Below are 27,576 nucleotides of genomic sequence, written 5' to 3'. Positions count from 1 at the left end.
TTCCCTTCAGAGACAAAGGAAAAGGACATGCCATTTGTGTCCCCTTCTTTCCCTTCCAGAATGTGATGACTGCATGATCTCACAGCAGTACCACTGCTGTAGTTTGTCAGTTGTTTTGCAACCCAGCGACCTCAAAGATCATTATGTCAGCACACAGCTTGTTTGTTTTGCTTTGAGATTTTGATTTATTTGCATGTTGAACCCATTCCCTCTTGGCACTGGATCATGTTTGAGTGATTTCTGCCACTATGCTTGACAGGCTGCATGGGCAGGCAGCTTCATGCTTCTTACAAGAATGATTTATCAAGAGAATTAGTCGATGTGGTGCCACTTTTCAGCTTGATTTCTCATTTATTTCACCAAAGTCTTTTGTACTTTCTCTTCCCCTTCCACATTTCCATGCGGGTTGCTCCACTGCTTTCATGTGCCATTTTTCACACTAGTCCAGGTGAAAGCCTACAGCGCTCATCACGACAAATTTCAAAATGTGCTGGAAAAGCTACAAACACATCAATGATACGTCAAGAAAGCTAACAGTATGATAGTAGTGCATGACTCAGCGGTCCAGTCAGGAACAAATCATTGGCATCTGTTTCAGAAACAATTTCAGAAGTATTCTCTGTCTCTTAATTAGTATAGATTACAGTATGTTGCAATGCATTTCATTACCCTTCATTCCATGCCCTAGATAAATCAGTAGAAGGAGGGACAGAAGTCTCTCCAGACAAACTATTACTCTAAGTATGACTTAGAAAAAGCAGTCAAGAAGATGCTATTTAGCCTCCAACTATTCCATTGCAAAAAGATCCCTTTCAGTTGACTGTGCAATGTCAAATTGCCTCACTTGAATCACAGAGGAGAAATTATATATGACCTTTATCCTTCTGCACAGTCTTATCTATCCCAGAGCTTTTTAATACAATTTAGCACAATTATTTAGAATGATTTCACAGCAATATGAAGGCAACATTTTTTCTACAACCTTCTGAAAGGCATCTAAGACATAAATTAATTTCATGGATGCTAATTTCACTGAGCTCTCAAAGTAAAATATAACTAAAAATGCTGCACTGAAAAATAGGCTGAAACTATGCAATTACAGAATATTTTTACAAGGAAAATAGCTGAGTTTTCACGTAAATTTACCTTTCATATTTTGAGTATCTAATTGCATGAGTTTACTCCTCATTTAATACACAGAGCTCTCTAGCATTTTGGTATCATGTTTTGTTGAAAGAAAAGAATTTAACAACCAACAATTTTGGGGCAGACATTACCTGATGCCACAAGCAAAGAAACCAAGCTGCCTACACCTAAGCCTGGACGTATACAGAAGGCTCTATCTACACTGCACAATAAAGCAAGCCACACACAAAATATACAGTTTTATTTAAACAAAGTCTCCTACAGTTGCCAAATCAAACCCAGCTTTCACCCAAATAAAAACATTTCTTAACAATGAGTAATACCATGTTACTGAATTTCAGCTGTCCTCCTACGCTCGTTGAACTGTATGTTGCAGAAGATTTGTTTTTACAGAAAGAAAATGGGCACTTTTATTTTTGCTGAAAAAAAAACAAACCCTAAAAACCAACCTGTTTTCCTTTGAGAGTTGAAGAGTGTTTTGCTCCTTTTCGTTTTCATTTTTTTAAGGTAAAATAAAATGCAAACTTAATCAAACCACAGACAATACCTGGGTAAAAAATAAATGTCTCCAACTTGAGAAGTTAAGAAAACTAATAAGTTGAACACAAACGCTTAGGCAACCTTAACTGCACCTATACACATTTTTCCAGCTATAATAAGCCCATTAAGGAACATTAATTTTAATAAATACAGGCTATAATCTGGCAGACATAAGTAGTTTAGAAATGCTTCATGAAATTGTTTACCAATAAAACCTTACACATTATTCTTTAAATTCATTTTTTAAACTAATACTATTGACAAGCTCTTTGGGAGCAGGAGCGGATTGTAATCTCATATTTAAAGATGTACAGTTCAGGACTCTCATAATTGTGATAAACATCCCACCACACAAGGAAGACAGATGTTCTTCTAGAGAGGAAAGTAATTCTTGAAAGGTTTACAGTATACATAAAAATAATATTTCCTAATATGCAGTAATAACTTCTGTAACTGAGTATTTTGAATGAGGATTAATGACTAAGTAATTAAGTAGGTGCACAGGAGAGACAGCATGGTTAGGAGAAACCCTCTGGACTATAAAAACATCTATAAGCCTCTGCTTAGTCTTATTTTTCTCACTGGAAATGGCCAGCACTCTCAATATCAGGCTTTAGAATATAATTCAGATTTATCCTGACAGATAATTACAACAACATGGATAAAAACATTCTTGAGGAGTCCAAATTTTCCACAAATTGCAGCAACATCAACAGCTTCTTACGCGATTTGAAATAGAGGCAATTTACACAGAAAAGTCTTACAAAATCTTCAACTTCAGTTCTGCTGACCTTGAGTCTGTATATCCACTTCTGCAGATGCCCAGTGTGGCAAACATCTGGCAGAAGTCATAAAACAAATGGACACTTTGAAAGATGACTTCGTTCCTTCAATCATCAAATGGAGGTAAAGAACACCGGACATTCCACTAGTCTATCTGCAAGCATAAACCAACTAGGCTTCTATTAGAATTAGTCAAAAAAGCCCTTATTTATATATGAGCAGCCCAAGAATGGGGTTCAAAAGGGACGACCCAACATCACCTGCTGATTGCAATCACAGCACTGCTCTTTGTCTGGGTGTTGGGAGGGAGGGAAAGAAAAAATGTCTTAACATGACTTACACCAAAGTCTTTGAACACTGAGTTATATTCAGCAGTACATTTCACATGGTATCATCTATTACTCACAAACCAACATTACACTTTCTGCAAGGACTGGTGGGTTTTGCTCCTAACAGACAGCCAACAATAATAGCAATTAAAAGGAACCAGAGCATGGATGGGTACATGTTACAAAGTACTCTTTGATCCTCCAGGTTGAAAGGCCTTCTGAGAAACCTTTATCTCATGAGGTGACAAGAAATGCTTTAGAGCCTTTTGACTTCTCTGATACCAGCCTCTTTTGAATCAGCTTTTAATGATTCTTTGTAATTAGTAACACCAAAGTAGAAGCTGATTGATAGGCTCCCAACAAGCTGTTTATACAGTGGGAAATCAGGATTATGGCAACATGTGGAATGTTTATTTAACTCCCTACACAAACACAACACAGTCGGACATCACCTACTCAGCCTCAGAGCCGTGTTGCAAATGGCATGAAAACAGTAAGTTCTGCTCACAGCTAGGAAGGCAATCCTCTTGCTGCCTTTGCAAAAAGCTTTCAACAGGATTCACATCAAGGCATGGAAACCGGTCAGCTTCCACACACAGAGAACCACGTGCACCTCATCCTCACTGTAATAGCTATGGTCCGGCCTGGCAATAAGGTTTACTGGGACTGCATGAAGAACTAGTCATATCAAGGTGAAAGTCACAGACACTGACACTCAGCTCAGGCCATGAGGAGCTGGGACAGGGATCTTGCTTATCTTCTTTTGCAGTTCTGCTCATTTTTACTCTGGAACAGCTTCTGGTCAACGAGACTTTGATACAACTTTTCAAAACTCAGTAGAACTTGTCTTTCCAAAATGTTACCTCATGTTTGATCTCTTTGTTTTACGATTTCAAGAGGAGCACGGCTCAATATGGAGAAAGGAAAAAAAATTATAATGTACTTATCAAAACAGCAATACCCAACAAAAGCAAACATTATTTTCAGTCCATTTCTCCCAACTATTTAATAACTTGACTTTTGTATACCGGTATTGCACAGTTATAATAGGAAGACAGCTGCAGCATAATGTGCTTTCTTCTAAAAGGTCATCATTGTATTAGAATTATTTGATGCATTGTGACCACAGCAGACATTTTTTAAGAGATAAGAGTGTATGTAACATTTTTCTACGATTTATTGTCATCAAGAAAGTCTATTTAACTTTTGCTTTCAGAAGAAACATCTGCAAATGATTGGCATAACTCAAGGAACCTTTGCAGCTGCAACTTTCCAAAGAGCAGAGCAGAAAGCCATGTTTATCAAGATGTCTAAGTCGGATTAAGCAAGTACAAAAAAGAAAAAGGAACTGAGAAAAAAAATATATCTCCACAAGTACAAAACAGCTAATTATTGGAAGTAAATGTTTCATGATCTGCGTGTGACACCCAGAGCTGAATGGATCATTAGCTAAACTCCCCGTCAGCATTCCACATAATGTTTTCTTCATAAGCACTTGCATAAGTTTGCCGGCAGTCTCATTGCCTTAACTGGAAGGGCTTACACGCAGTGTGCAATGAGCAACGAGAAGGAGAAGCAGTGATTTTTCCAGGGTCTTATTGTCAGAATCACATGCACTTCCAACATATACTCAGGCCTGATTTGGGAACATGGTGGGTCAGGGATCACAGCACACGCAGCCCCCTGGTCTTCAAAGTAAGAGAACTTAATGGCACAAAAGCAGGCAGCTCGGTGCCAGCTGGCCGTGGTGCCACTGAGCAGTCCCAGGCACATTCATGTACCGCTGTAAGATGTAGCTATAGAGCATTAAGGAGCAGCACAGACAAGGCGCTGTGAATCGTTGGCTCCCACTCGCACAGCGCACACACTGTGCTGCCTGAAGGCCACCCGTGAATTAGCTGACAGCCAAAGATCAGTACACAGAGAAACCAGCTAAGTACAAGCAAATCCAGGTGGAAAGCATCACAAAGATCTTGAGAGAGCCCATAAAGGAATGGGATAGCAGGTGGTGACAACTCCAGGCAGCTCAGCTCTGACCCATGACTGTTCAGGCCAGTTTTAGCACCATCGGCTCACAGTCACTGTCTGAGCCCAAGAGTACCTTCAGCATCAGCTCTCTGCCTCTGTAGCAGCAGCCTTCAAGAATGCATTGAATTATTTTAATATTTAAAACATTTTATAAAATGCTATAAAGGCTGGAAAATGTACTAATCTCCATTAATCTCCAGCAGTGATCTACCAAGATTCTCAGTAACTGAAAACAGATGTAGGAGAATATTCCCTGCCCCAGAGGTCATATTACTTCTAGCAGCTAGGAGTATTTACCAGTTACAGAATGCTTCTATCTGTGGTGTAAATAGGATGCAATTTCAGTAATGGACCTCCCTTCTCCATTCCCCTCAGAGAGGCTGTTTTAAGGCAGGTTCTGCAGCTCATTTGATTTTAAAAGAAGGAAGCACTATTTGCCGAAGCCTTCTGCTCAGCTCTGTTTGTTTGCTGGTTCCTGTGCTGTAGGTGGGCTCTGCCTGAAGCCCCTGTGCTGGGGAAGGTGGATGGGTGGCAGGGACCTGCACTTCATTGCTGCGCTCATTTCCAAAGACTGAAATAAACATAAAAGAAGTGCAGCTCACTGAAGGTGTTTCAGCACATGAAATGAGTTCAAAAGGCTCCCGGAGGTATAGTCTTCCTGAGCTGAGAAACTACAGCACTAAAGGAGAACTATTAATTAAATATATCGTAATAGTATCTGTTGGAAGAGACTGAACGGGATCCTTGCTGCTCCTGAATCTCAAAATGAAGCCACAAATGGGAACCAGTTAGGGAGCAACAAATGCTGAAATTTCTTTCTCTGGAAGAACGGAATTATGTTTCATTTTCATAGATACAAAACATAGAGCATACATTAATAAAGAACTTTCCAGTAAGCTTTAAGCAACAGTGGCAGTAGCATGCCTCCCAGAGAACACATTTCCTCCAGAATCAAATCAAGCAAGCTGATAAAATGTGCTAACTTTGGTCCTGAAAACCACACCATCCTCCTCAATGAACTAAATGTTCACAAGCATCATTACGATGGTAATTATTGCATTGATTAGACACTGCACTGCCATGTAAGCTACCACTGCCTTGTGACGCAGCCGACACATGGCTGCATCACGCTCTTGTGACACTGAATATTAACTACTGAGCTGACCAGTTTGATTACTAGGCATCCCAAACTGTCTTCAGATGCTCTGTTTCCAGGGTGCTATATAACTATACCAACATTTTTTCATATGGTCCAGGCCAGAAGAGAAGAGAACCAGGCAGAAGTTCAGCTCTACGTGAAGCAGAATGCAGCAATGTGTTTTCAAATCACAGAACACCATTAAAGGAATTAAATACATTAAATGTGAAATGAGTAAATAAATCCCAAGAAATGGAATTAAGATGAGCATTAATCAGAAGGGTGTTGAGCACGGCATGTGCATGGACCAGTTCATAGGAACCTTACTAATTGCCTTTCAAAAGCCACTTTATCCTATTAAGATTATCCTCAGGAGGCTCAAGACGTTGAGAGCGGGGGAAGGACTGGAAAACCTGGCCACATTTATCATGTGAAACAAACAGAAATTGACTTGTATTTATCTTATGAAGCAAAACCTCTTATCTCTCTCTCCTGATATTTAATCCTTATTTTTTCCTAGCAATATAAATAATGAGACACACCAATTAAGCTGAGGGTAACCTTCTAAGCAACAAGGAATAAATACCACAACACCAACTTCACGTGTAATTTCTCTTGTGCACAAGGATCAGTGCAGATTACATGACAGTTTTAAACTTACTGCCATGACCAAGCAAGGTATAAATTATGACAGGTCCACACGGATTACAGATGATTTGAAACAAATCAAAGACATTAACTTTAATAAGGTGCTTTGTCTCTCTTAAATGTCACTCTTACTTTCTGTAACAGCAGCCACTAAAAATCAATGATCGGAGACCTCTGCTTGCAGCAGAGCCGTTAACCTCTGGAACTTCAGCCAAAGGAGCCCATGCAGCATGGCCACAAACCCACCTTGCAGATTCCTCCTCTGCAATGCACAGCACCTGCAGTAACTCCACATTCCTCCAAAAGCAGTGCCTCAGATTAAGTCTGACAGTGACAAAGATGAATGACATACTCAGCATGTTGTTTTGTTTTGTTTTTTTTGCTGTTTTTGTGCTTTTTTTTTTTTCTCTTAAGCGTTTTATCTTTTCATAAGGAAAGTCAACATAGTTTTCAATTAAAAATATTTTGTAGTTTCAAATTACTGTCTCCCTAAAAGCTGTAGTCAGAGAATGCAAGTTCCTCATGTATTGCTGCAGGACTGTAAGCATAGCAGGGCTAAAATAAAACCACAAAAGAGACTGAAAATTGAATCAAAATGCTTATTACACTTTCAATAACAAGGCAATAGCTCAATCTGAGTCTCAGCCAGCTTTCAGTAAAGTCAGTGACAGTTGTTTCATTGAAATGAAATGATGTGTGATTAGGTCCTCACAGAATTATATGTAATGGTATATTCAAAATTGTAAAGAGTTTCAGGATGGCATCTACAAGCCTATTTTCCTTCTGGATTTCTGCAGTGAAGCTACTGTAAAAAGGAGAATCAATACATAATTCAATATAGTGGAAAGATTATTATAAAGCATTATTAATATCGCTCAAAGATTTTGGATAATAAGAAAGAAACCCCTCATTGCTTCAGACGTGCCTACTGACTTGCACCAAACACATGAACGCTGATTCAGATTAAAAAAAAAGACTGTTCCAGATTTCAGGATGGAATCTCTAATGCAGTATGAGCACTAACAGCACTAGATGACAGAGGGGTCAGGGGAAGAAGGTCTTAAAACTCCTCAAGATAAATTTTCCTTTAAAATTTAATTTTTCATGATGCTTTCCAATGCAAAGCAAAGAAGTATTTCTTTACCTAGTCTGACAGTTTTGCTTACAGACTTGCACTGTTACTGATAATATCCACTGCAACTCTTGATCTTCCCATGAGGTTTGCAGAAATATCTAAGTGCTAACTCACACCTTAACACTTCTCTGTCAAAGTTAATCTGAAATTGATTCTACTTTCCACAGAGTAAAACAAAACTGCATGCAGTCAGCTACAAATGGTACTGAAACCAGCGCTCAGCACTTTTTGTAATTCCTGCAAGATTTCATGAGTATACCATAGGAGCTTTCTACTAAACCATTGAATGCTTCAGATCAAAACACAGCCAAAAATATTTCTATCTTTGGAAAATATATATATATTTTTCAGATCCTGTAATTTTTCTAATTAGATGTCTTTTAACACAAATTTGGAAGAGAAGAACACAGAACAGTGTATTTGCATTCATTACCAAAGATTAGAATTAAGCAGAGTTCAATTTTGACTGTAGAAGATCTGGCAAATGTCATTTCTAGTTTCAGCTTGGTAGAAAAGGAACTCTAAATTCAGTTTAATTAATTAGAAACAAATGTGTTTCTGAGATTCAGGAAGTTTTCTTTACAGATTACTTCTTTGTCCTACTACTACGATTAGAAAATGATTTGTTTAGTACAAAAAATATAAGAGAGAACCTACAAAAAAATCCCAAGTGAAGGGATATACTTGATAAAAGAAAATGTTTTGTGACATTTTAAATAACACCCACATTAGCTTATTACATCTATCTCACTACACAACACACTAGTCAGGGAAAAGGAGCTCACAACCACATCTGGTAACCTACCAGAATGGCATGTTAATATTGGAAGCCAAAATAACCCTTTGATAAATATGCATCAACTAATCAATATCTCAACAGCATGGTATCACCAGGCAAACATTAGTTATACGACATTATGCTGGATAACTGTTTATAGTAAGTTTCTAGGGAAGATATTTCCATTCTTGTCTCATATGAAGTCTCTGAAGTACAGCTGAGGAAGCACACACTTACAAAACTCCCTGATATCGTGGAAATTGACCATTATCACTTTGCGTGGAAGTCACCATGTGAAATACCAACCATTCACTTGTCTTGCTGTCTTGCAAGATGGTAGGCCTACAGAGCCTCCTTTGCTTCTCTGACTAAAACTGCTTTTAACACAATATGCCAGGTGGCTTTCCTATAATCTATTAATGAACAAACAGCAGATGATGCACAATGGAAGGGATGCTCAGAATCTTTCAAGGGCATCCTTGTTGCTTTTCTCATTTCACAGCAAAACCAGTTGTTAATTTCTCCGCAAAATTCCTATTGTCATTTGTCACTAATAATGATCACTGTAGGGCATTCCAGTGAGGAAATGCAGTCTTGTTGTCTGTGGAAATCAATTTACTGACACCATTAGAGCCATGCAAATAATTTATTTTTGATTCAGCTGCCAAGCAGGAGGTATTGAGGGAGTGTTCCACCAGAACTGAACTCAAAAGAAAAATCATTTTTCTTGCCAAAAAGAAAAAGGAAGAAGAAAGGAAGGAGAAAAGGAAACAAGAAAGGAAAAAGAAAGGAAAAATAAGGAAGAAGAATTCTGGAACTATGAAATTACAAGGTGAAAGAGTGGCTGATATTCTCCATGCACCCAGTAGCTCCACTGTTCACCAGGATCTGGATAGGCTCAATTCAGCTGCTCCCCTTATCCAAAGATACTGGAGCATGCTTTCACAAGACTCTCCGAACTAGCAATCTACATCAGCCCATTTTGTTCAAATCATCTCAGTTCTATCTAGTTAATCATTGTAGGAAAAAAAAAATCCAAAATCACAGCAATGATACTCTAGTATGTGGCTGGAAAATCTGAGAAAATCCAAAGGTGATTTTTCTTTCCTTGCTGAAACTGATGTTTGAATATTTCCACTGTTTGAAATCATTACACATGAATATTCTCCTGCACACAAGCAGGTTCCAGTCCCCCAAATACTTATTAAAATATCTATTAAAATAGTAATTTTAAAATCACTAACGCTTCTCATGGTTTTAATATTTTCTTTCTAAAAAGCATTAAAAAAGCATAAGCACTCAGGTAAGCAAGGACTGAAACAGCAGCCTTCCCTCATGTGGCAAGCTATCATGCTATGGAGTCAATCTTTCGTTTAATCCACACACAATTAATCCATTTAAAGTATAACAGTCTCAACAGAAGGGTAAAGCAGGGCATATATGCTAGGAGGTTTCATTCTCCTGGTTCTGTGGCACATATCAATCCTAATAAAAGCTCTGCTCCTCAGGAAATCCTAGATGAGTACTTTGCTCAGTTACCGAAATGCAGTACCACTCGTAGGTGGAAAGAATACAAGCCTTACCAGTTTCATGCATGAAAACCAAGCTTCAGCAAGAACAGTACCCTTCTGTGGAAACTGGATTTCTTGTTGTAGATATGGTTTTGATCATAATTGCTCCAAGTCATTTGCTTCAGCACAGGAAACACACACTAGGAAACATGTACGCCTTCACTTTTGCATGGCTGCCCAGGTAACGGTCACCTTACAGTTCTTCTGGAAGGACAAACCTTTTTATAAGCAAAATCTTCTGCTGAACTTAAGGGAATTTAGGTATATCATTACTCCAAAATAAATCTCTCTGGAGCACATGGGGAGTTTGCTGAAATACCTTGCTATTGAGGATCTAAAGCATAGCTATGGCACCAGTAAGAGTTAAGTCAAGTGTGTCCAGCACTTGTTCAATTACAAGTAATTTCATTTCAATTAATTATCAGTGCTAACTGTAGTTAGTATCATACAATTCTGGGAAATGATGCTGACGTATAAAAACAGTAGTAAGTAGTCAATGACTAATATTTCCAGAAGCATTAAGATTAATAGATTTATTATGCAAGCGTTAAAGCTTCTATATTTCACTTCTTCTAACTGTATTGGAGAAGCTATTAAGGACAGAACGTCTCAAGGAATAAATATGTCAGAAGTAATAATCTCATTTTTAATAAAGTTTCTTATTTTGATTTACAACTGACAGAAGCTGTTATTCTATCCTACCATAAAGCCTCTGCCTACCTGCATAGGATTTCAGATACTTCTCAAAAGAAACACAAATCTTACAGAACATTTGGAGCACTGCATTTTCTCATTAATCACAGGAGAGAACACGCTGGCTCCATTGTTAATGATAATAGTAGAGAATTTCCCATGAAACAAAACTTATTTTCAAGAATTAGAAGTAGTAAGCTCTTTGGTTGTGTAACACACTGTAGCTCCCAGACTACTGCTTTCTTTTCTTTTTATCAAAATATTGTAAAATAGTTATTTCCTCTTTTCTTCTGACTACAAAACACTTAACTTGATTCTCCATAAAGAAGAAGCAGACTGTCAAGCAGACAGCAAAAGTAAAGGTGTCAAAAGCAGGGAAAGCAAATAATATTTTAGGTCACATAAAAGCAACTTCTAATCTTGGCACTGAAGCATCTTCAGTTGTTTATAATGGAAAAAAAAAAAACTAAAAAAACCCACTAATTTCAAGTATTCTTATATTTACAGTTTCAATTCAGTTTCAGCAAAAGAAATTGAACAATGCTTTGAATACTATTAAAGACAACGGGAGACAGAAAACATTCTTGAGCACGCCAAAGCTATAAAATATGGTGAGCTGCCACACCACAACTCATGGGCTATTTCATCCTGAATTAACCTGAAATACATGCATATTAATGACTATTTATGGTGCTGTATACACTTGGACTTTTTTTGTGGAGGTCAGTACTGAGTTACCCCTTATATGATATATAAAAGATGCTTCATTCTGAGCCTGGCTGCAGGACTGCAGTCCCAAGGTATGGCGAAATTACAAATACACTTTTTGGCCAACTATGCAGCATTTTCTTATGAAGATCAGAAGTAGCGTGCAAGGAAGCAAACAAACCAACACTGAATTGCTGTCCACATGAGTGTATTCTAATGTTTTTTTTTCTTTACAGTTCTTTGATTTCTGCCTCCCACTGTATTTATTCTTTAAAGTTGAAGCTATATTTTTGCCTAGGTTGGTGTTAATGTTTTATCGAGGTCAAATTATAGTGGTCTCCCTACTGTTTTATTGTAGGAGTTGAGAGCTGGCACTGTAATTAAAATTCCAGCTAAATAAAGCCTGCAGGAGTCCTACATGTAAACCAAGCAATTTTTCTTGCAAACCAGCACACATTTTCTGTTGCCTCTACTTCACCGCCACACAAAAATAAAATGAAATCCATGTGCCTGAACATGAGAAGCATTGCCTACAAGCAGAAAATGAATAGATTCTAGTTAGAGAATGTAACAAAAACAAAAACAACGCATCCAGTTTTTAAAAATCTCTGCAGTATTTTGGCAAAAATTGCAAGACGGGACAACTTCTGTACATAAAACCCAGATGCTGCTGGAAGGTCCACGCCACAGCTGATGAAATGTAAGAATGAATTGCAATTTGCTCTTCAGTAAACCTGAACTCATGGTAACAGAATGGTCCCATGCATCAATTACAGCAGCAACTGTTTCAGTCCAACATGCCCTTAGTTTCAGAACTTGCTTGTAAGTGTACCAAAGATGTACGGATGCTCACCTCAACTTTAGTGCAGGATTTTCCTTTTGCTATCTAGTACCTGTGAGCTGTTTCAGTATTGCTTCCTTTGTGCTGCTTTCTTTAAAAGCTCCTCAGTTCTGCTTCAGTTCTCTCTGCAGCCTTGAGAGAGAGAACTTTCAGAGAGGAAATGATCCAAGCTAGTATGGACAGCAGCGTCCCGGATTGCTACAGGCATCATTTTTTAGGTCATTTCCCTGTTCTCCTGGTTTTATTTCCACTTTAAAAAAGGATTCTTAAGATTGTTTGTTGAAGTTAATCCCTTTTGGTCAGACTTTCTTAAGCCAATTTCTTCTTTTAACACATTCCACCACTTTCCATCCTTGGTATATTTCGAGAGGGGTTAAAAAATAACACAAACATTTGATTTAATATGCATTACAGAACACGGGATGAGCTTGCTTCACTATCTATAGCTGCACTTGTATGCCCACTGAGACACGGTCAGTACAAGGCATACGAATGTGCTGAAGATATTCCAAAATGATCAGGGTTTTCAGAATCAATCCACAAAAAGCTACCTTCTCTATTCTAGAGAAAAAAGTTCAGATGGTTGAGCTGAACTGGGACAGAAGACAAAAATCAGAAACACTAGTCTCCAGCTAGAAAAAAAGGACTCAATCTAAAACATTTCTGAAAGACGTCATGAGTTTACTGCCAGCATTACTTATTCTCAGAGAGAGACAGAGAGATCAGATGCCACAAGAAAGCTATGTGAAAAGGAAATGCATCCCTTAAAGCAGACAGTAGGCAACTTGTGCAGACAGACTGCTCTGTTCAGGAAAGAGTGCTTTAAATAAGCAAAGGGAAAGGAAAACTATGAGTCGAAACATGAGTGTAACCATTTAAAAAGTTCTAATTTGATTTGATTCGGAGATAAATCCTAAAAGCCAAAAATTAACTGTGAACTACATCTGCAATTATTTTCAAGTATACTTGCGTGCTTGAAGATATCATTAACTTAGAAAAGATTCTATGTTTAAAGAAAGATTCAACCTCACTTACTTCCATTAATTCTTGCTAAATGTCCCCACCGAACTTTGAAGTGCAATAGAAATGGTTAGCTGTCTTTTGAATGGTGCTTTTCCAAGATCCTCAAATTAAAAGCTGTCAGAAATGCAATCTGTGACAATACAAAGCTACTCACTAACAGAGAGGCAGGAAGGTCATAGCATGCAGAGATGTGTGCTACTTATGTTTGTCAAGTCCAAAGAGCCTCCTCATGATGGAGTGGAAAGGGCTGCAATACCAGACAACGCCCTGCCCCCAACCCACATTCTCAGGAAGATCACCCTGTTACATTTTGTCACTTATGAGCAGTTTCCACCAGCCTCTCTGCTTGTTGAGTTTGTCCTATACCAAGAAGCCTACATTACCCTAAAAGATAAAGATTTCAGCCTTCTAACACATTAATATAGGTGTTGGAAGGCTGCATTGTTTTGGCCTCTTGGCCTGCATTGTTTTTCAATTAGGAAGGAATAGTTTAGTTAATCTGATTTTTGTTTTGGAAATGCTGACTGGAAATGAAGTGAAAAGTCTTCCATTAGAGCACCTGGGGACATTGTTAATACAGGTTTTGCACTGCACTGAGCAACAGACCCATCCTGCTAATAATGAGCAGTTGGTCACTGATTTGGACTATTAGAAGAACAGCTGGCATGCTTCAGTCAACCAAAGCCTACACATAATTTCAAAAAGAATTATCTGCAAACCATTATTGTTCCTGGAAAGTCTCCAGAAAAAAAAAATATTAATTTAATCTCAAGTGAAGTAATCTGCTACTTTTACCCTCCTAAACTCAGAATCTACAGGCTACATCTGATACCTTTATCTGTGATTACCTAAAACCTGCTATATTCAGCATGAAGAGCCAAAATATTAAGGAGAATTTGGCATTTTACAGCATATTGGGTTAGTCTGCCACATTAGCTCTGTGCAAGTTGCAGAAAAAAAGTGAATCAGAAGAGATGAAAAATGTGGTAATTGTATGGGTAAGAGTAAATAGAGAATAACACTGTCGTATCAGTAACATGAACCAGTTGCAAAAAGAGGCCATCTGTAAAGTCAAAGGGCATGGTAATCAGTGGGAATAGTGGATGTGATAAATCACAGATCTCACACAGCCCTCACCTACCTGTCTGAGAGCCAGCAGGAAATGTTGTGATGTGAGTGTGATCAGCACTATGATTTGTGTACACACCTGATGCGGTAACTTTGATCTTTCCACAAGCATTATTCTACTGAAGCAAAGAAAATCTTGAAGGCTTCAACCTTCCTTAACAGCAGAGTTACCTTTAAGTATTAATGATAAGCAGACTAATAACTTTCACATCATATGAGTAAACCTAAAAGTTTCAATATGGTTGAGTAGGAAAGTCTTCTTTAAAATCTACGGAATGAAAAAAGCACCCAAATGCAAACAGACAAAGCTCTGATCTTGAAACAGTCCAAGCTCTGAAACATGCAATCTATCATGTAAGAGACAGAAGAGGTCAGCCATTAATTAACATCCAAATTAAAGCTTTTCAAGTAAGGGTCAAAGCTTCCTTTGTTTTGACATTTAGATCACTGACAGTGTATTCCCCAGCTTAGTATGCACAGCACACCACCTAACGCCTTTATGTTAATTGCCTCAATTTTTCAAGTGTACTATTTGATTTATTGTCAATTAAAAATACCCCCAAAAGCCAAGACTCATGTATGTTAAGTATAAACATGATTAATGCAATGCAATTACATTTCCACATTTGATGGGACTGATTAGAAACTTTCTATCTACCTGGCATGATGGAGCACCGTCGCTACCAGTGACCTGTCAGTGTTGCCAAAGACAAGCTTGCTGATGAGAAAATGTGATGACCACAGATGGTTTTGATAGGTAAAACCTGCAGTTAAATTCTGTCAATTACTGCCTTATCAAGAAAGTAAGAACCTTTGCTATCTTCTCCATGTGATTACAGAAGGTGGTCATAAGTGTACACTACAGATCTACAAAGAAGAAAAATCCGGTGATGTCACTGCCTGCTAAAGCAGCAGTTATGTAGACAGATGCAATGGTATTTCCAGAGAGTGAAAATCCTCTCCTGTACAAATCCTCTCCAAGAATATCAAGGGACCACCTGGTTTTAAGAAAATTGCATCGGGGAAAGAACTGGGCAGACCACAAAGAGGTGAGCAATGCCTCATGTTGTGTGTGGCCGTAGAAGACACAAGGGATAATAACAGAAGGAGGTCTGATGTAGGAAAAAAAAAATCCATAGAAAATTCAACAAATGAAATTAAGAAAATTGAAGAGTGGATAAGGCTGGAGATTGCTGTTAAATGGGACACAATGATTAATCAATAAAAAGTAGTTTAGTCTTAGCACAATGAGATAAAAGATAACAAATTGCAACCTGATCTCAGTGAAATTAATAGGAAAGAGGGCAAGCATCACAAGCAGGCTGCTGTACTTGTTATGGTCAACTTGTATGTAAGTTTTGATAAGAAGCAGTACAAATGAGAATAAGAAAATTGTGTACCCTGCCTTGGAGTTTCTCTTCCAGTGAGGATAAAATAATTAACACCATCATATTTGTAAGTAGTGGATACATAAGAAAGACTCATAACCAATATTTAATTGCTAGGATGATGCTAGCCATGGAATGTACAATAGGTCCTTGTTTAAATTGAAAAATAAAAAGGAGAAAGACTTTTATAGCACTTCAGAAAAGAATTAAGAAGCTCCTTGCCTTATCAAGGACTACAAAAGCAATCCCTGCTATAGACCTGCTTTGCATATTCGGTCTATTAATTTACATAGCCCTGGTAAGCCTCACATTCCAATGCAACTGCTAAATTACACCACTCTTGGGTAATGAGTATAAAAAGATGCAAGAGCATGCAAAGTGTATTCAAACAGACAATTAAAAATATCAATTCTGTTGACAGCTAAAATGAAGAAACTGTGCAGAGGTTTAATGCTGCTGCATGAAGGACGTACTATTTACAAGTGATTGCATTAACTAGAATCATGCATTGACAGTCTGCCTTTGTTCAGCATTATGTATTAGGCCAATTTAGTGTCTGCTTATTAAAATAATTTAATTCCCAAGATAATTTCCAGGCATTTCTAGATCTCTTCCTGTTCCTCCTTCCTCTTTGCATTAATGATGGTGTCTTATGGACCATTTTCACACCAGTGCAGTTTACTGGGTCATCACAGAGCTCACCAGTCAACACTGGTTTAACCAACTTGTCCTTTACATGCTTGGCAAAGACAAGCACAAATTAGCAGATCTGGCCACGTGCTACACTCTCAAAGTTCAGAAGTACCCAAACAATATAACAAAAGCTATTTTTATTCAACTTAAACTAATTAGTATTGTCCTTCTTTGCATAGGCCTTCATTGCTGCATGCTTATCAAATGCATGCCACAAACTTCTACTTTTATAGCAAAGGAATGCTTCAATCCAATCAAGGTGACTTTATAAATGACTGGAAACTGTCCTGTGAATCAAATTCAGAATTTAAAAGGAAGCAAAATTCTCGACAGAAACTGGAAGTTTGAAATCTGTGTTTTAAAGTGAATAATCCCATACCTCTGAATAGCATTGTTTGTTAGTTTTTATTTTCTTTTTTATTATTATTATTTTTGGAAGTGCTATTTTAAAGCCTCTTTGCAAATATATTATACCTTCCTCCAAACAAGCATAACAGTGCACATATATCAGTATGTTGTGAAAATATCTGGAAGTAACTGAGACGAGAAATGCATGCATTTGCTGAGTGACACTGCTTTGCATATTGTTTTACCAGACCATGCACTGCCACGTGGGATCCAGATACTGTATTTACATGCTAGCAGCCATGCTGCATATCTAGAAGTATTCATGGTTTAACAGCAAGCAACCAAGCATAACTAAGAAAGCATTAGTAAAATATGTCATGTGCTAACACCAACGTGTTTGGAAGTTATGAAAATTGCATCATTTAATAGTTATTTTCTTTTAATTATTTTTTAAGAATTCTTTTAATGACCACTGAATAAGGTACTAAGGACTTCGAGTTTGTATTCCTGAAGTCTCAAAGTCACAGAAATAAATGAACAAACTGTAACACTTGCTTATTAAAACATATGAATAAACTAACACCAGGACAGAGAATTAATTTTCCTTTAGTTAATACTCTGAGCATACAGCACCAGCATGGATTTTATCAAGTCACACCTGGTCTTTGGAAATATTACTGCATTTCTATGTGTACAATGCATGTTACAGTTTGCTGTCTCTGATGATCACAAGCTTGATTCAGTCTCCTCTAAACTTCTTGTAGAGGCTTGGACTTAGCCTAGCTTTGAATGAAGCTTCTAAACCTGATTTGTAGAGCTGAATGAACAGTGAAGTGTTCATACACAAGCCCAAGCAATTTCCAATATTATGGGAAATACTATAAATATTTCAGAGGAAATTTACTTTTTCAGAAGTGGATGATTTAGAGTTTTGACAATATACATATTGTTCTAAATACATGTATATATGGTATTTTGCCATCTCTAATACATGAAGCATCTAGAGACGTAGCACTACTGCAGGGAACGCAGGCAGAATCGTGGCAATATTCAACTCCTATGTACAATAAAAAGCTTTCTGATAAATGGCAGGAGTGATACGAACATATAAGCGATTCTGATTTCTGCAGAAGACTAATATATAAAAATAACATACGGTTCAGAATTGGCTGGTCCTCTGTGAATTCAAATGGCTGTTCAATATAAAAAACCTTTTGCTGGAATCCAGGGGTGCATTCTAAATCTTCTGCACACGCAAGCAACAGAACCTGAGGAAACAAAGGAAATTGACTTTGAATATCCACTCACTCACTCATCACGTAAGCTTCTGGGAATGATACTGGATTTGGGCTCAGTGCTCATTAAACAAAACATCAAGCTTCATGTTCTTAAAAAAATATATCTATCTCATCATAATTCGCTTTTCAAATTCTGTTGAACATATTTTAAGTTAAATTTTGCTTTTATGTATGTGTGGGTTGACATGGAGATCACAAAATATAGAAATAACTGTGAGGGCTAAGTTGTCAGTCCAGATGATGGATACAGGATATTATTGGTCTTTGTGAAGTCATAGGATGCTTTTAGGTTGCTTCTACCAACAGTTGAATCCAATTCAGTTTAAATATATGATTAAGTTAAGGACTTTTAAGTTGATTGAAATAACTGATAATTAGGGTCCATAAGCCTAGTTTTTAAAAGTCATTCGCCAAGTTACAGAAGAAATTATTTATTCAAGGGTGATATTTCACATCACAGAAATTTCCTTTAAAACAACACCAGTAAAAGGAAAGAAAAGAAAAACCACCACCAACAAAACACCTTTTTTGCTACCAAATGCGAACTACTGATTTTTTCCTTTTTCACCTCTGAGCCACAGTTCAGTCATTTTCTCTGTAATCAAAAACTTATTTACACCTAGGGAAGACAAAATTAAATCATCATAGTGGAGGTAGATCTGAAGGTTAAAGGTAAATACACTTTGTATCATTGTTAGTGTGTGGTCAGAGTTCTTTGTCACCACAGGAACACCTTCACAAAGGAGGGAGCTTAAAAGAAAAGTAAAATTTGTTGGAAATAGGTACAATGCCAGCTGCACTTGCTGAAGGTTTATGTTCTATCCCTGAGTACAGACAACAATCTGAAGCGCTATTTTTATTGGCAGCTTTTAAATAGAGCATGGAGGTAAGAATGTCTGAAGAAGAGGCGGCAGGAAAAAGCTGCTAAGTTAAGAGGTTAAAGAGAGAGGCAAAAGGAGGAAAGTTCAAGAGAGTGGGAAAACCCAAATCTTTATTTTTCAACTAACATAGCAGCATTTTCAAAAGTGCTTTCTGCTTCAGAATCTCCGAAGGCGGTTTTCAGAAAGGAGCATTAACCTGGTGATCACAGCACTCTGCTCTCATCAAAGGTGTTACGGTCAATCTGCTGCCTGCCGGACATTCAGACAGCACTCAGAGAAGAGGCACCCACACTAACCAAGGAGAAAACCATCAAGGCAAACGTGGTGGCCCTGGAAGATGTGAGTGTCAAACCCAAAGTGGCCTTGCACAAATGGGTCTGTTAAGACATGCCAAGCACGACAGCGTAAAAGTTTGCTAATAAAGCTCTTCTGCTGTAAAATGAGGACAGCTTTTCTACCAGACCACAGAGGTGAGTGTTGGAGGTTTTCTCCTTAGCCAGCTCTTAGGTAGCAAACTGTACAGTCCTTTATACCGACCCAACAGCAGCATCTCACACATTCCTCGATTTTCTCGCTACATTAACATTTGGTAAACTTTTCCTAATCCTACAGAGATGTCCTGCCAAGCTTTAACATCTGTTTTCCACTTTCCACCACTTGTGATCTACTTGCTAAATAACAGTGATGCATTTGCTGCTGTCCCCATTCACACACCTCACACTCACAAAATTTCATGTCACCCCATTAATAAAAACCAGAGGCACCCAAAGGTATCCAACCTCATCTGCATTAGCTCTTACTGAATTCAGGTGCTGGATCATTTGTTTCACTTCACTGGCAGTTGCTGTAAAAGCTTGGCTGTAAGTGCTGCAGACTAAGAAATGGTGACAATCAAACTGGCGGTTTTCAGAAGCAGTAGATGGACACCTTTCCCCTTCCTCACTGGCCTGAGCTACATTTATCCCTTCAAGGGATTAACAAAGAAAGACCTGCAGTAATACATGAATGCAATACACCTGACTGTTATTCACTTCTGTACGTCCTTGTAACTGCTTCCATTCTTACAAAGGCCTAAAAAAGTACAGTGGCTAATCCCTCATTCAATTATTGAGAGTGAGATATTGATTTCATTGGAGACTCTGCAGAGGTTGAGTGTTGGACAGTGTCCCCTTTGGTCCTCCAGTATAAAGCATCTGTTAAACATCAACAGACATATACTCAGAGCCTGCCAATAAAATCGTGCACAAAACCTGATTACTGACCATCAAAAATAGCCTGGTGTGCATTTCAGTGGTCACGTGCACAGAGCTGTGAAAGTCAGACTTGCATTTTCTGCACACATTTGCACAGCACAGAGGTGCGTTTTTAAAGTACCTGTCTTTCTGACTCATGGTATTACCGGATGAATATGCACAAAAATGCAATCACAGCAGAAGGAAAATTCTCCCGATCTCAAGATGCTAGCAGTAATTCAAGCAAAATTATTTAACAAGTCCACAGCAGAAAAATAGCCCAAGCAGAATAGGCTGAAATTTAACTACAAACATAACTCTTCTCCTAAGGGACTAACACAGCAGGAAAGAGGCAAATTATGTTGCCATCTCCCAGTTTCTGACATCTCAAAGTTGAAAATCTTGTCTTACAGGGCTATAAATGTAAAAGGCTGCTTTGGACATCATCTGTGACAGTGCTCTTAGAGAAGGGAATATGTCTATTTTATCTGATTTGTGACCAAATAAGTCGAAATCTGCTCAATCTGAATAGGTCATGAGTTAACTTCTATTAGCCTGGTACAGAAGCCTCACATAATACAGTTGTAGGAAATAGAAAATGACCTTTACTCCCTTTGAAATAATTACAAGACTGAGGCTTGGCCTTGCTGTGAGATGGAACATTTTATTCTACTTGTGCAACTCCAAGTACTTTCTACATCTCCACATGTCAGACAAGATTTGTCACCACACTGAGAGTTTTTAATTATCTTTTAGAAGCACAAGCATTTGTTTAATTTATTTTTCTCATGAAGAAATTCTCCCATTGACCTGAATGCCTATCACGTTAAAATAATTTCTTTTGAGCTCCTTCACTTAAGGAGAAAAAATCTTTAAAAATAGCTTGGAAAAAAACCAAGATGAGAACAAATTTGTGTTGAAGACAAAGAAAACATTGTTCAAAGCAGAGCACATTCTGAATTTATTGCCCCATAGATTTCATATATTTTGAATACAATAGCAGTGCTTATGGGCTGACAGCAATCTAAAGAAAGACCTCAGCTAAACACACTGAAAATAATGTGCAAAGTGTCAAACATGTAGAATTCACAGTACATAAACACTGATCACACATGTAGTTAAATATGAACTGGGCAATTAGTACAGGAAGATCTTTAACCCACTGCTAAGAAAAAAAAAAAATCATATTTGAAATTATGTTACAGCTGAGCAGCAGACAATTCACACAATGATACTGAGGGGTTAGAAGCCTGGGAAGCAAACCAAGCAGTTGTGATTCTCAGCCCTGAAGCTCCTCTATTCAACAACAGGCAGAATCAAAGTTTTTCATAACCTAATGCTTTTCAGAAAAGCAGAGAGAGAAGACTCATTTTTAATATCCTCACAATTTGTCTTTCTGAATTTATTACCAGCCACTATAAGGAAATGTCACCAGTTCAGATAACTCCTGCAAAAGCCACTGGTCTAGAACTGTGCATCTGATAAGATATTGAGCCTAAGAAATACCTTTTTTTGTTGTTAATAAAACAGCAGGCATATGCTGCTGACCTTACCCACCTCAACATTTGCTCTAAAGCTGCTCCCATAGAATATGGGTTGGAAAGCAGAAGAGCACTGCAGTTTTATACCACGCTACCATGGAAATGAATAAAGCCCTTGGTATTAAAAGTTGCAATGCTGTATCTGAAAACCAGGAGTTCCTTTACTTCCATAGTGACAGAATGTTGAACCCTACAGTGACCCTACAGAGAATTTCGAATTCTCTGTATACTTTATGACTTTCCTAGTTCCAATGTATGAAGGAACTCCATTCAGATTTGATCGGCCACATCCTCATCTTCAAATGCATTTTCTCACCTTCTACTTTAAACGCTCAAAATGCCCTTAGTCCTACTCGTATGAGATCAAAACTCTCTATTACAAAAATGCAAGAACAAGCATACTAATTACATCTCACATATATTCTTATGGTGTTAAATTCATCCTTGTGTAAGGCTTTATTTAAATAGAGATTTGGCTGGTGTGGACACCTGTGAAAACCATCTGCCCAGGCATGAGTTTTTGAAACAATAAATGCAAACAAGCCCCATTTCATAGTGCTGTGTTCTGTAAGATACATTCTACATTTCACTTCAGGAGAGTAAAGTTAAATGCAAAATAAATAAAAACAAACACCCATAAAAGAAGATTTAAAATAGAAATGACACCCAGTTTTAACAATACATGTAATCCAAAAGGTCAAAAATCATGACTCACTTCCTGAGAAATGAGAAATATTTATGGCTTTGGGAGGTGTTTATTTGGCAGAGAGCAGCATGGTGGAATTATTTTGACTCATTTACTCAATTGACTCAATTTTTGCTTCTGAGCTTTTCTTTGGAAGCACGAGAACTAGAAATTTGCTCTTTGCATATGAAAATCTGATATTTTCATAAAAAATGCAGCCATCCTAAAGCCATGAAGCAAAAGGGAAAAGTAATCGGAATAATGAGAACCACCAACACTGAATTAAATTGCACATGACATAATATTTTTATCATGCAAATTGAGAATTCTGAATCTCAAAACCTTTCTATCTTCAGGTGCTGCTATACTAGACTCAAAAAGAAATAAATGATGAGGAAGCCATCAGAAAAGAAAATCAAGTAATGAAAGGCGCACGTAGTCACCGTGATTTGCAGAGAGATGATGAAACCCCCCTTACTGAAGTCAGTAAGAGCTACTCATTGATTTCAGGATTTGACTCAAGATTTACATGAGGGAGCCATTTAAAGGAAATTAGCAGAGGGAGACTTAAACAGAATAAAGAGAGCACTGCTTCAAGGTTCTCATTTCGCATTATGCAAACGCCAGTCAGCAGGTCCTGAGGCAATCATTTCATCCAATCACATACAGACTGAACATGAAGTTCTGTTTGTCTTCTGTATACTTCTTAATTTCAATTAGCATAGGAAAAAAAACCAAATTACTCAAAGCCTGCATAATTTATCCTCTTATCTGTATAATTATCAAAGGTGCTAAACACTTCATGAAGGTACGATTAACCTTTTATCTCCAAAAGTGACTAAGTAAAATACATTGCTTTTTGACAATAGTTTGATATCTAGGGCACAATATTTTGGTGATATTTTAATTCTTTTTTTTTTTTTTTCTTCCATTTTGGAGAGAAACTTTTCATTGTTTCAGGCTTTAACCTCTTCTTTTTAATCACTAAAGGAGTTCAGAAAGAGTATTCTCAATCTCTACAGTTGTACCTCTCCATCTGATAGTGAATTCAAGTCATTTTTGTAAGAAATGCTATTAAGATTTGGCACTAAGATTCTTCAAGGATGATAAATATCTTTTTAAAGGGCCTACATATCCATTTAATGCATAGCTCTGTCCTAAAAATGAAAGTCACAGTCAAAGTCCTGAAGGGTGGGCTATGAAAATGCAAATTAGAATGGCTTTATTGGCTGAAATGAATTCAGTTCTCCTGTCACTAAGCAGTGTGACTGTGGTAGGCGTCCATTAACTGGAAACAAAATATGACGAACTCTTTTGTGAGACTATCTAGAACAGGAACTTTCTTTTTATGAGCACTTTCTTTGTGAATATATGTTTATTACGAGCATTTTATCACATATCCAATAAAAAGTGTGCATCTTCCATGACACTGGAAATCTTGTTAATTTAAGTTATTCAAGAAGTAATTTGCCAGCACTGTTGTCTGAACAGACAGATACTTTCTTTCCCAAATTAAAGATCCCTGGAAGAGGAACTACTCAGTTTGCTGAGATGTAGCCTTAGCATCCATTTGTACAGAGCCCAAAGTACTCTGGAGTCCATTCTGCTCAGGGCCAGGAAAGATATGACAAGTGTACTAGAAGGTATGAGAGCATTTCCATGTCACCCCCATTTGAAGTTTAGCTGTGCTGATTTCTCCCCAGTCTCTGACATGCCTGGAAATCAGTCATTTTTCTGCTTCCTTCCAGTCACATCTGCTCACTGAATCAAGACACTGGAGAGCTGTGAGAAAGCAGGAAAGCTCAGTGGAGAAAGGAAGCTGGGTGCAAAATCATCACAGCCTACCCTTCATCTGGTCAGGTTGCCAAGACACTGCAGTACTATAAACAGCTGGGATCACATTCCATAGTACTGGGCATCAAACGGCTTCCACAGCCATCAACATGACTTAAGCCAATGTGAAACAAAGCATTCATGAGATAATGAGGCATAATGAAGAAGCTCTTCCCTGTTACTGGGACCTGAGGTTATGCCATGATGTAATCAAAGGTTATGTCTGCTCTGATTTACCTGAGTTAGCCTTGCCATTTGAACAATGCAATCAAGATGCATCACCTACACTGCAAAATGCAACATTGCTGAGGTAGAACCAGAATGAGGAGAAAAATGGTATACCACCACAGTGTGGTGCTGGGGTGAATGAATTAACGTAGAAGTGCCTAGCACTCAAACATGCATCACCTAGTAATCTTGTCTTGTTGATCTAAGGAGCAGAAAATTATTTTATTAAACTGCTTCTGAGCTGCTGGATTGGAGCTTACCTCCTCCATGCTGTGAATGCAGCCAATGGGCTCAGATATCAGAAATCATTATAGGGCTCTGGATAGTCTCTTACACCAAAATCCTTCCTACCACATCTTCCATGCATCAGAATTTCTAGCTTAGCTAAAGCAAGCTTTGACTTGGGAATCCCACATAAAACATTATTTAGGCCTGGATAGAACCATCTCTAATCTCCAGCAGACTAACACACACGTCACAGGCAGGCAGTCTCTTGGCCATATCACTGAATTCTGAGCACTATATTCTTCTTGTGCTCCGAGTTGAGAGGGAATGAGAGTCTAGACTCTCATTCTGATATTTCTTGGTTTCCAGATTCCAGAATAGAATTGTTCATATTCTTGTATCAGTCCTGACTCATAACTTAATTAACTTTTTTTCTCTCTAAGTTTTCAATTTGTTAAATTAAACAAATCAAAATTCTTCAAATCTTCTCCTATAATATCCAGTCCTTTTATCATATTGGTAACTTTCTACCGTGGCTGCTAAAGTTTGCATGTGTGCAAAGTACACAAAGAATTCTAGACAAGGACTCTTCATGGCCTGGTAAATGATATTCATATTTCCTTAGGCCAGAAGTAAGTTGCCTAATGCTTCCTAGCATTCCTTTTCCTTTTAAAAGTCTTGTCATATAGATGGATCACAATCATTTTAAAATTAACTAACACTTAAAAGAACTGAAAAAATTGACATCAGGAGAGATACTGCTTCCATTTAGCTCCAACAATGTTAAGCAGCCTTTGCAAACAGTCAGGATTAATCTGTATGAAATACAAATACAGGTGCAAACTCTCATGCATTGCTAAACCTGTGCTCTTTCTGCTGGGAAGCAGCTCTGCTTGCAAATGGCAGGCATTGCACAGCACGGAGCTTCACTTTTCTGTCTCAGTAGAGCTTACTAGCTCAGACTCAAAATTTGCTGATAGAAGACAACTTCCAAGTCAAGAAGGGCAGTACCTGCATGGCTCAGAGCCTCCTCTTTCATCTGCGAGACGCATCTGAACATTGTTTGGATTGTTCTAAGCCAGGCAACAACTATCATCCTAGTTCATTAAATATTTTAATGATTAATAACTGAGACCACAATGTGTTACTTGTGCTCAAAGGGAGTAACATGTTAAATTACTCAATTATTTACCAAGTAAATACCTACCCATCATGATTAATGACCCCATTTAATAAATTGGACTCCTCAAGCAAAAGGATGAGTTGGGCCCAAGGTTATTTTTTTGTTTATTTCTAAGCGTTATGAAAACTGTAATCACATTTTGCTGAAACCCATACAGCACTGGAATGAGATTACAACTGGTTAGCCTATTTAGAGAAGCCGCATAATAAATTCATTTTACAGGGCACAGAATAATGCAAATTAGCCATTCAGTAGCACTTCTGTACCAGTGAAAGAGGCATAAAGAAGAAACATTGAAAGTCGGAGTTCTGTTCTGGTTATATGGCAAGATATGGAATTACTGAAACCTAAACTGCACTACAACAATAACCTGTTCACAGATTTGTTTATGCTGACTATTTTAGTTATTTATCACCTAATGAACTAAACACGTTGATCCTATTTTCCAACAATAATGACTTCACCAAACACTTAGATGAATGAAAACATGAATCTCTGTCTTATAAAAGGAAATAAATTAAGGATTTTTTAAATGTTTATGACCCTTCACAAGAAGTTGCATGGAGCAAAGTCATTATTCCACACTGGAGAATGCTGATGTGGCAAAAGCCATTAGAGAAAAAATTGAAACAATACATTTCTCAGAGCAGATAGTGTTTTTTCAGTCTTGATGTCTAGAACCTTTAAGCAACATGATTTATGTTTAATTTCCCAACAGTTTGATCATTATCAAAAAAGGTCCAATCTCTCGCCTATCGTTTTCTTTATATTCCGCAAAGTTATAAAATAAAGCAATTATTACTGCACCACAAAACTGAATTTTGTGTAACACTGAATATCTGTCTTCTGCACTGGTAAGCTAAAATTGAGATTGTACTTGGATGAAAACTATCTTTCAAAGAGTAGCATGGTTTCGTGCATTAAGCACATGCACATTGCAACCAGCTTGATATCAAAAGCAGGATCCAAACCTCAGAACTCCTATCTTTAAAAAAAGTGAATGAGGAAATTTCCTATGAGGAAAAAGTGAAAATGTCCGTTTTTCAGTTTCAAGAAAACATTTGCTGAACGTTTTCTGATGTTTTCCCACACAGTCACAAACATAAGATTATTATTATTATTATCATTTTTTTTGATGAAAACTTTCAGGTAAATCTCTTGATTCCAGCAAGGGTATTGGAGAGCAGCAAAAAAAGTCCAAAATCTAGACACTCCTGATGAAAATCGAAAAATGACTGCAGTGCAAGAGTCCTAGTGCAAATCTGTGTGCTGACTTTGAGTTAAAGAGGAGTTGAACTTGATGATCTCTGTAGTCCCTTCCAATTCTAGGTATTCTATGATTCTAGGAAGAGAAAATTCTGTAGAACAACAAGCTATAGACAATCAGCATCATATTCCCTGCATATCACATGCTTGTTGTTTTCTTTACCACCTAAAATCTAGCAGTATTACCTTTATGGGAGTAAAACAGATAGTTCTAAACTAGCTTCATATTTGTGTTACAAAACCAAGCTGTTAGGTGGATTTTCTCTTTTTGTAAGAACAGGACGTG

The 27,576-nt window shown here is 37.7% G+C and overlaps 1 protein-coding gene across 1 annotated transcript in view; it reads right to left on the bottom strand.

The window, feature by feature from the left end:
• CDH13 (cadherin 13) overlaps positions 1–27,576 on the bottom strand; it is a 434,526-nt gene that overhangs the window by 327,963 nt on the left and 78,987 nt on the right. Inside the window, exon 2 of the mRNA XM_042821675.1 lies at positions 18,075–18,186. Coding sequence (XP_042677609.1) covers positions 18,075–18,186 — 112 coding nt within the window. The remainder of the gene's footprint in view (positions 1–18,074; positions 18,187–27,576) is intronic.

Source organism: Centrocercus urophasianus, unplaced genomic scaffold, assembly GCF_019232065.1.
Source record: "Centrocercus urophasianus isolate 14NV4802_14NV808 unplaced genomic scaffold, USGS_Curo_1.0 seq_2, whole genome shotgun sequence".
Lineage (NCBI taxonomy): Eukaryota > Metazoa > Chordata > Aves > Galliformes > Phasianidae > Centrocercus > Centrocercus urophasianus.
The sequence above is the reverse complement of the archived record's forward strand: the minus strand, read 5'-3'. Positions and strand labels throughout refer to the sequence as shown.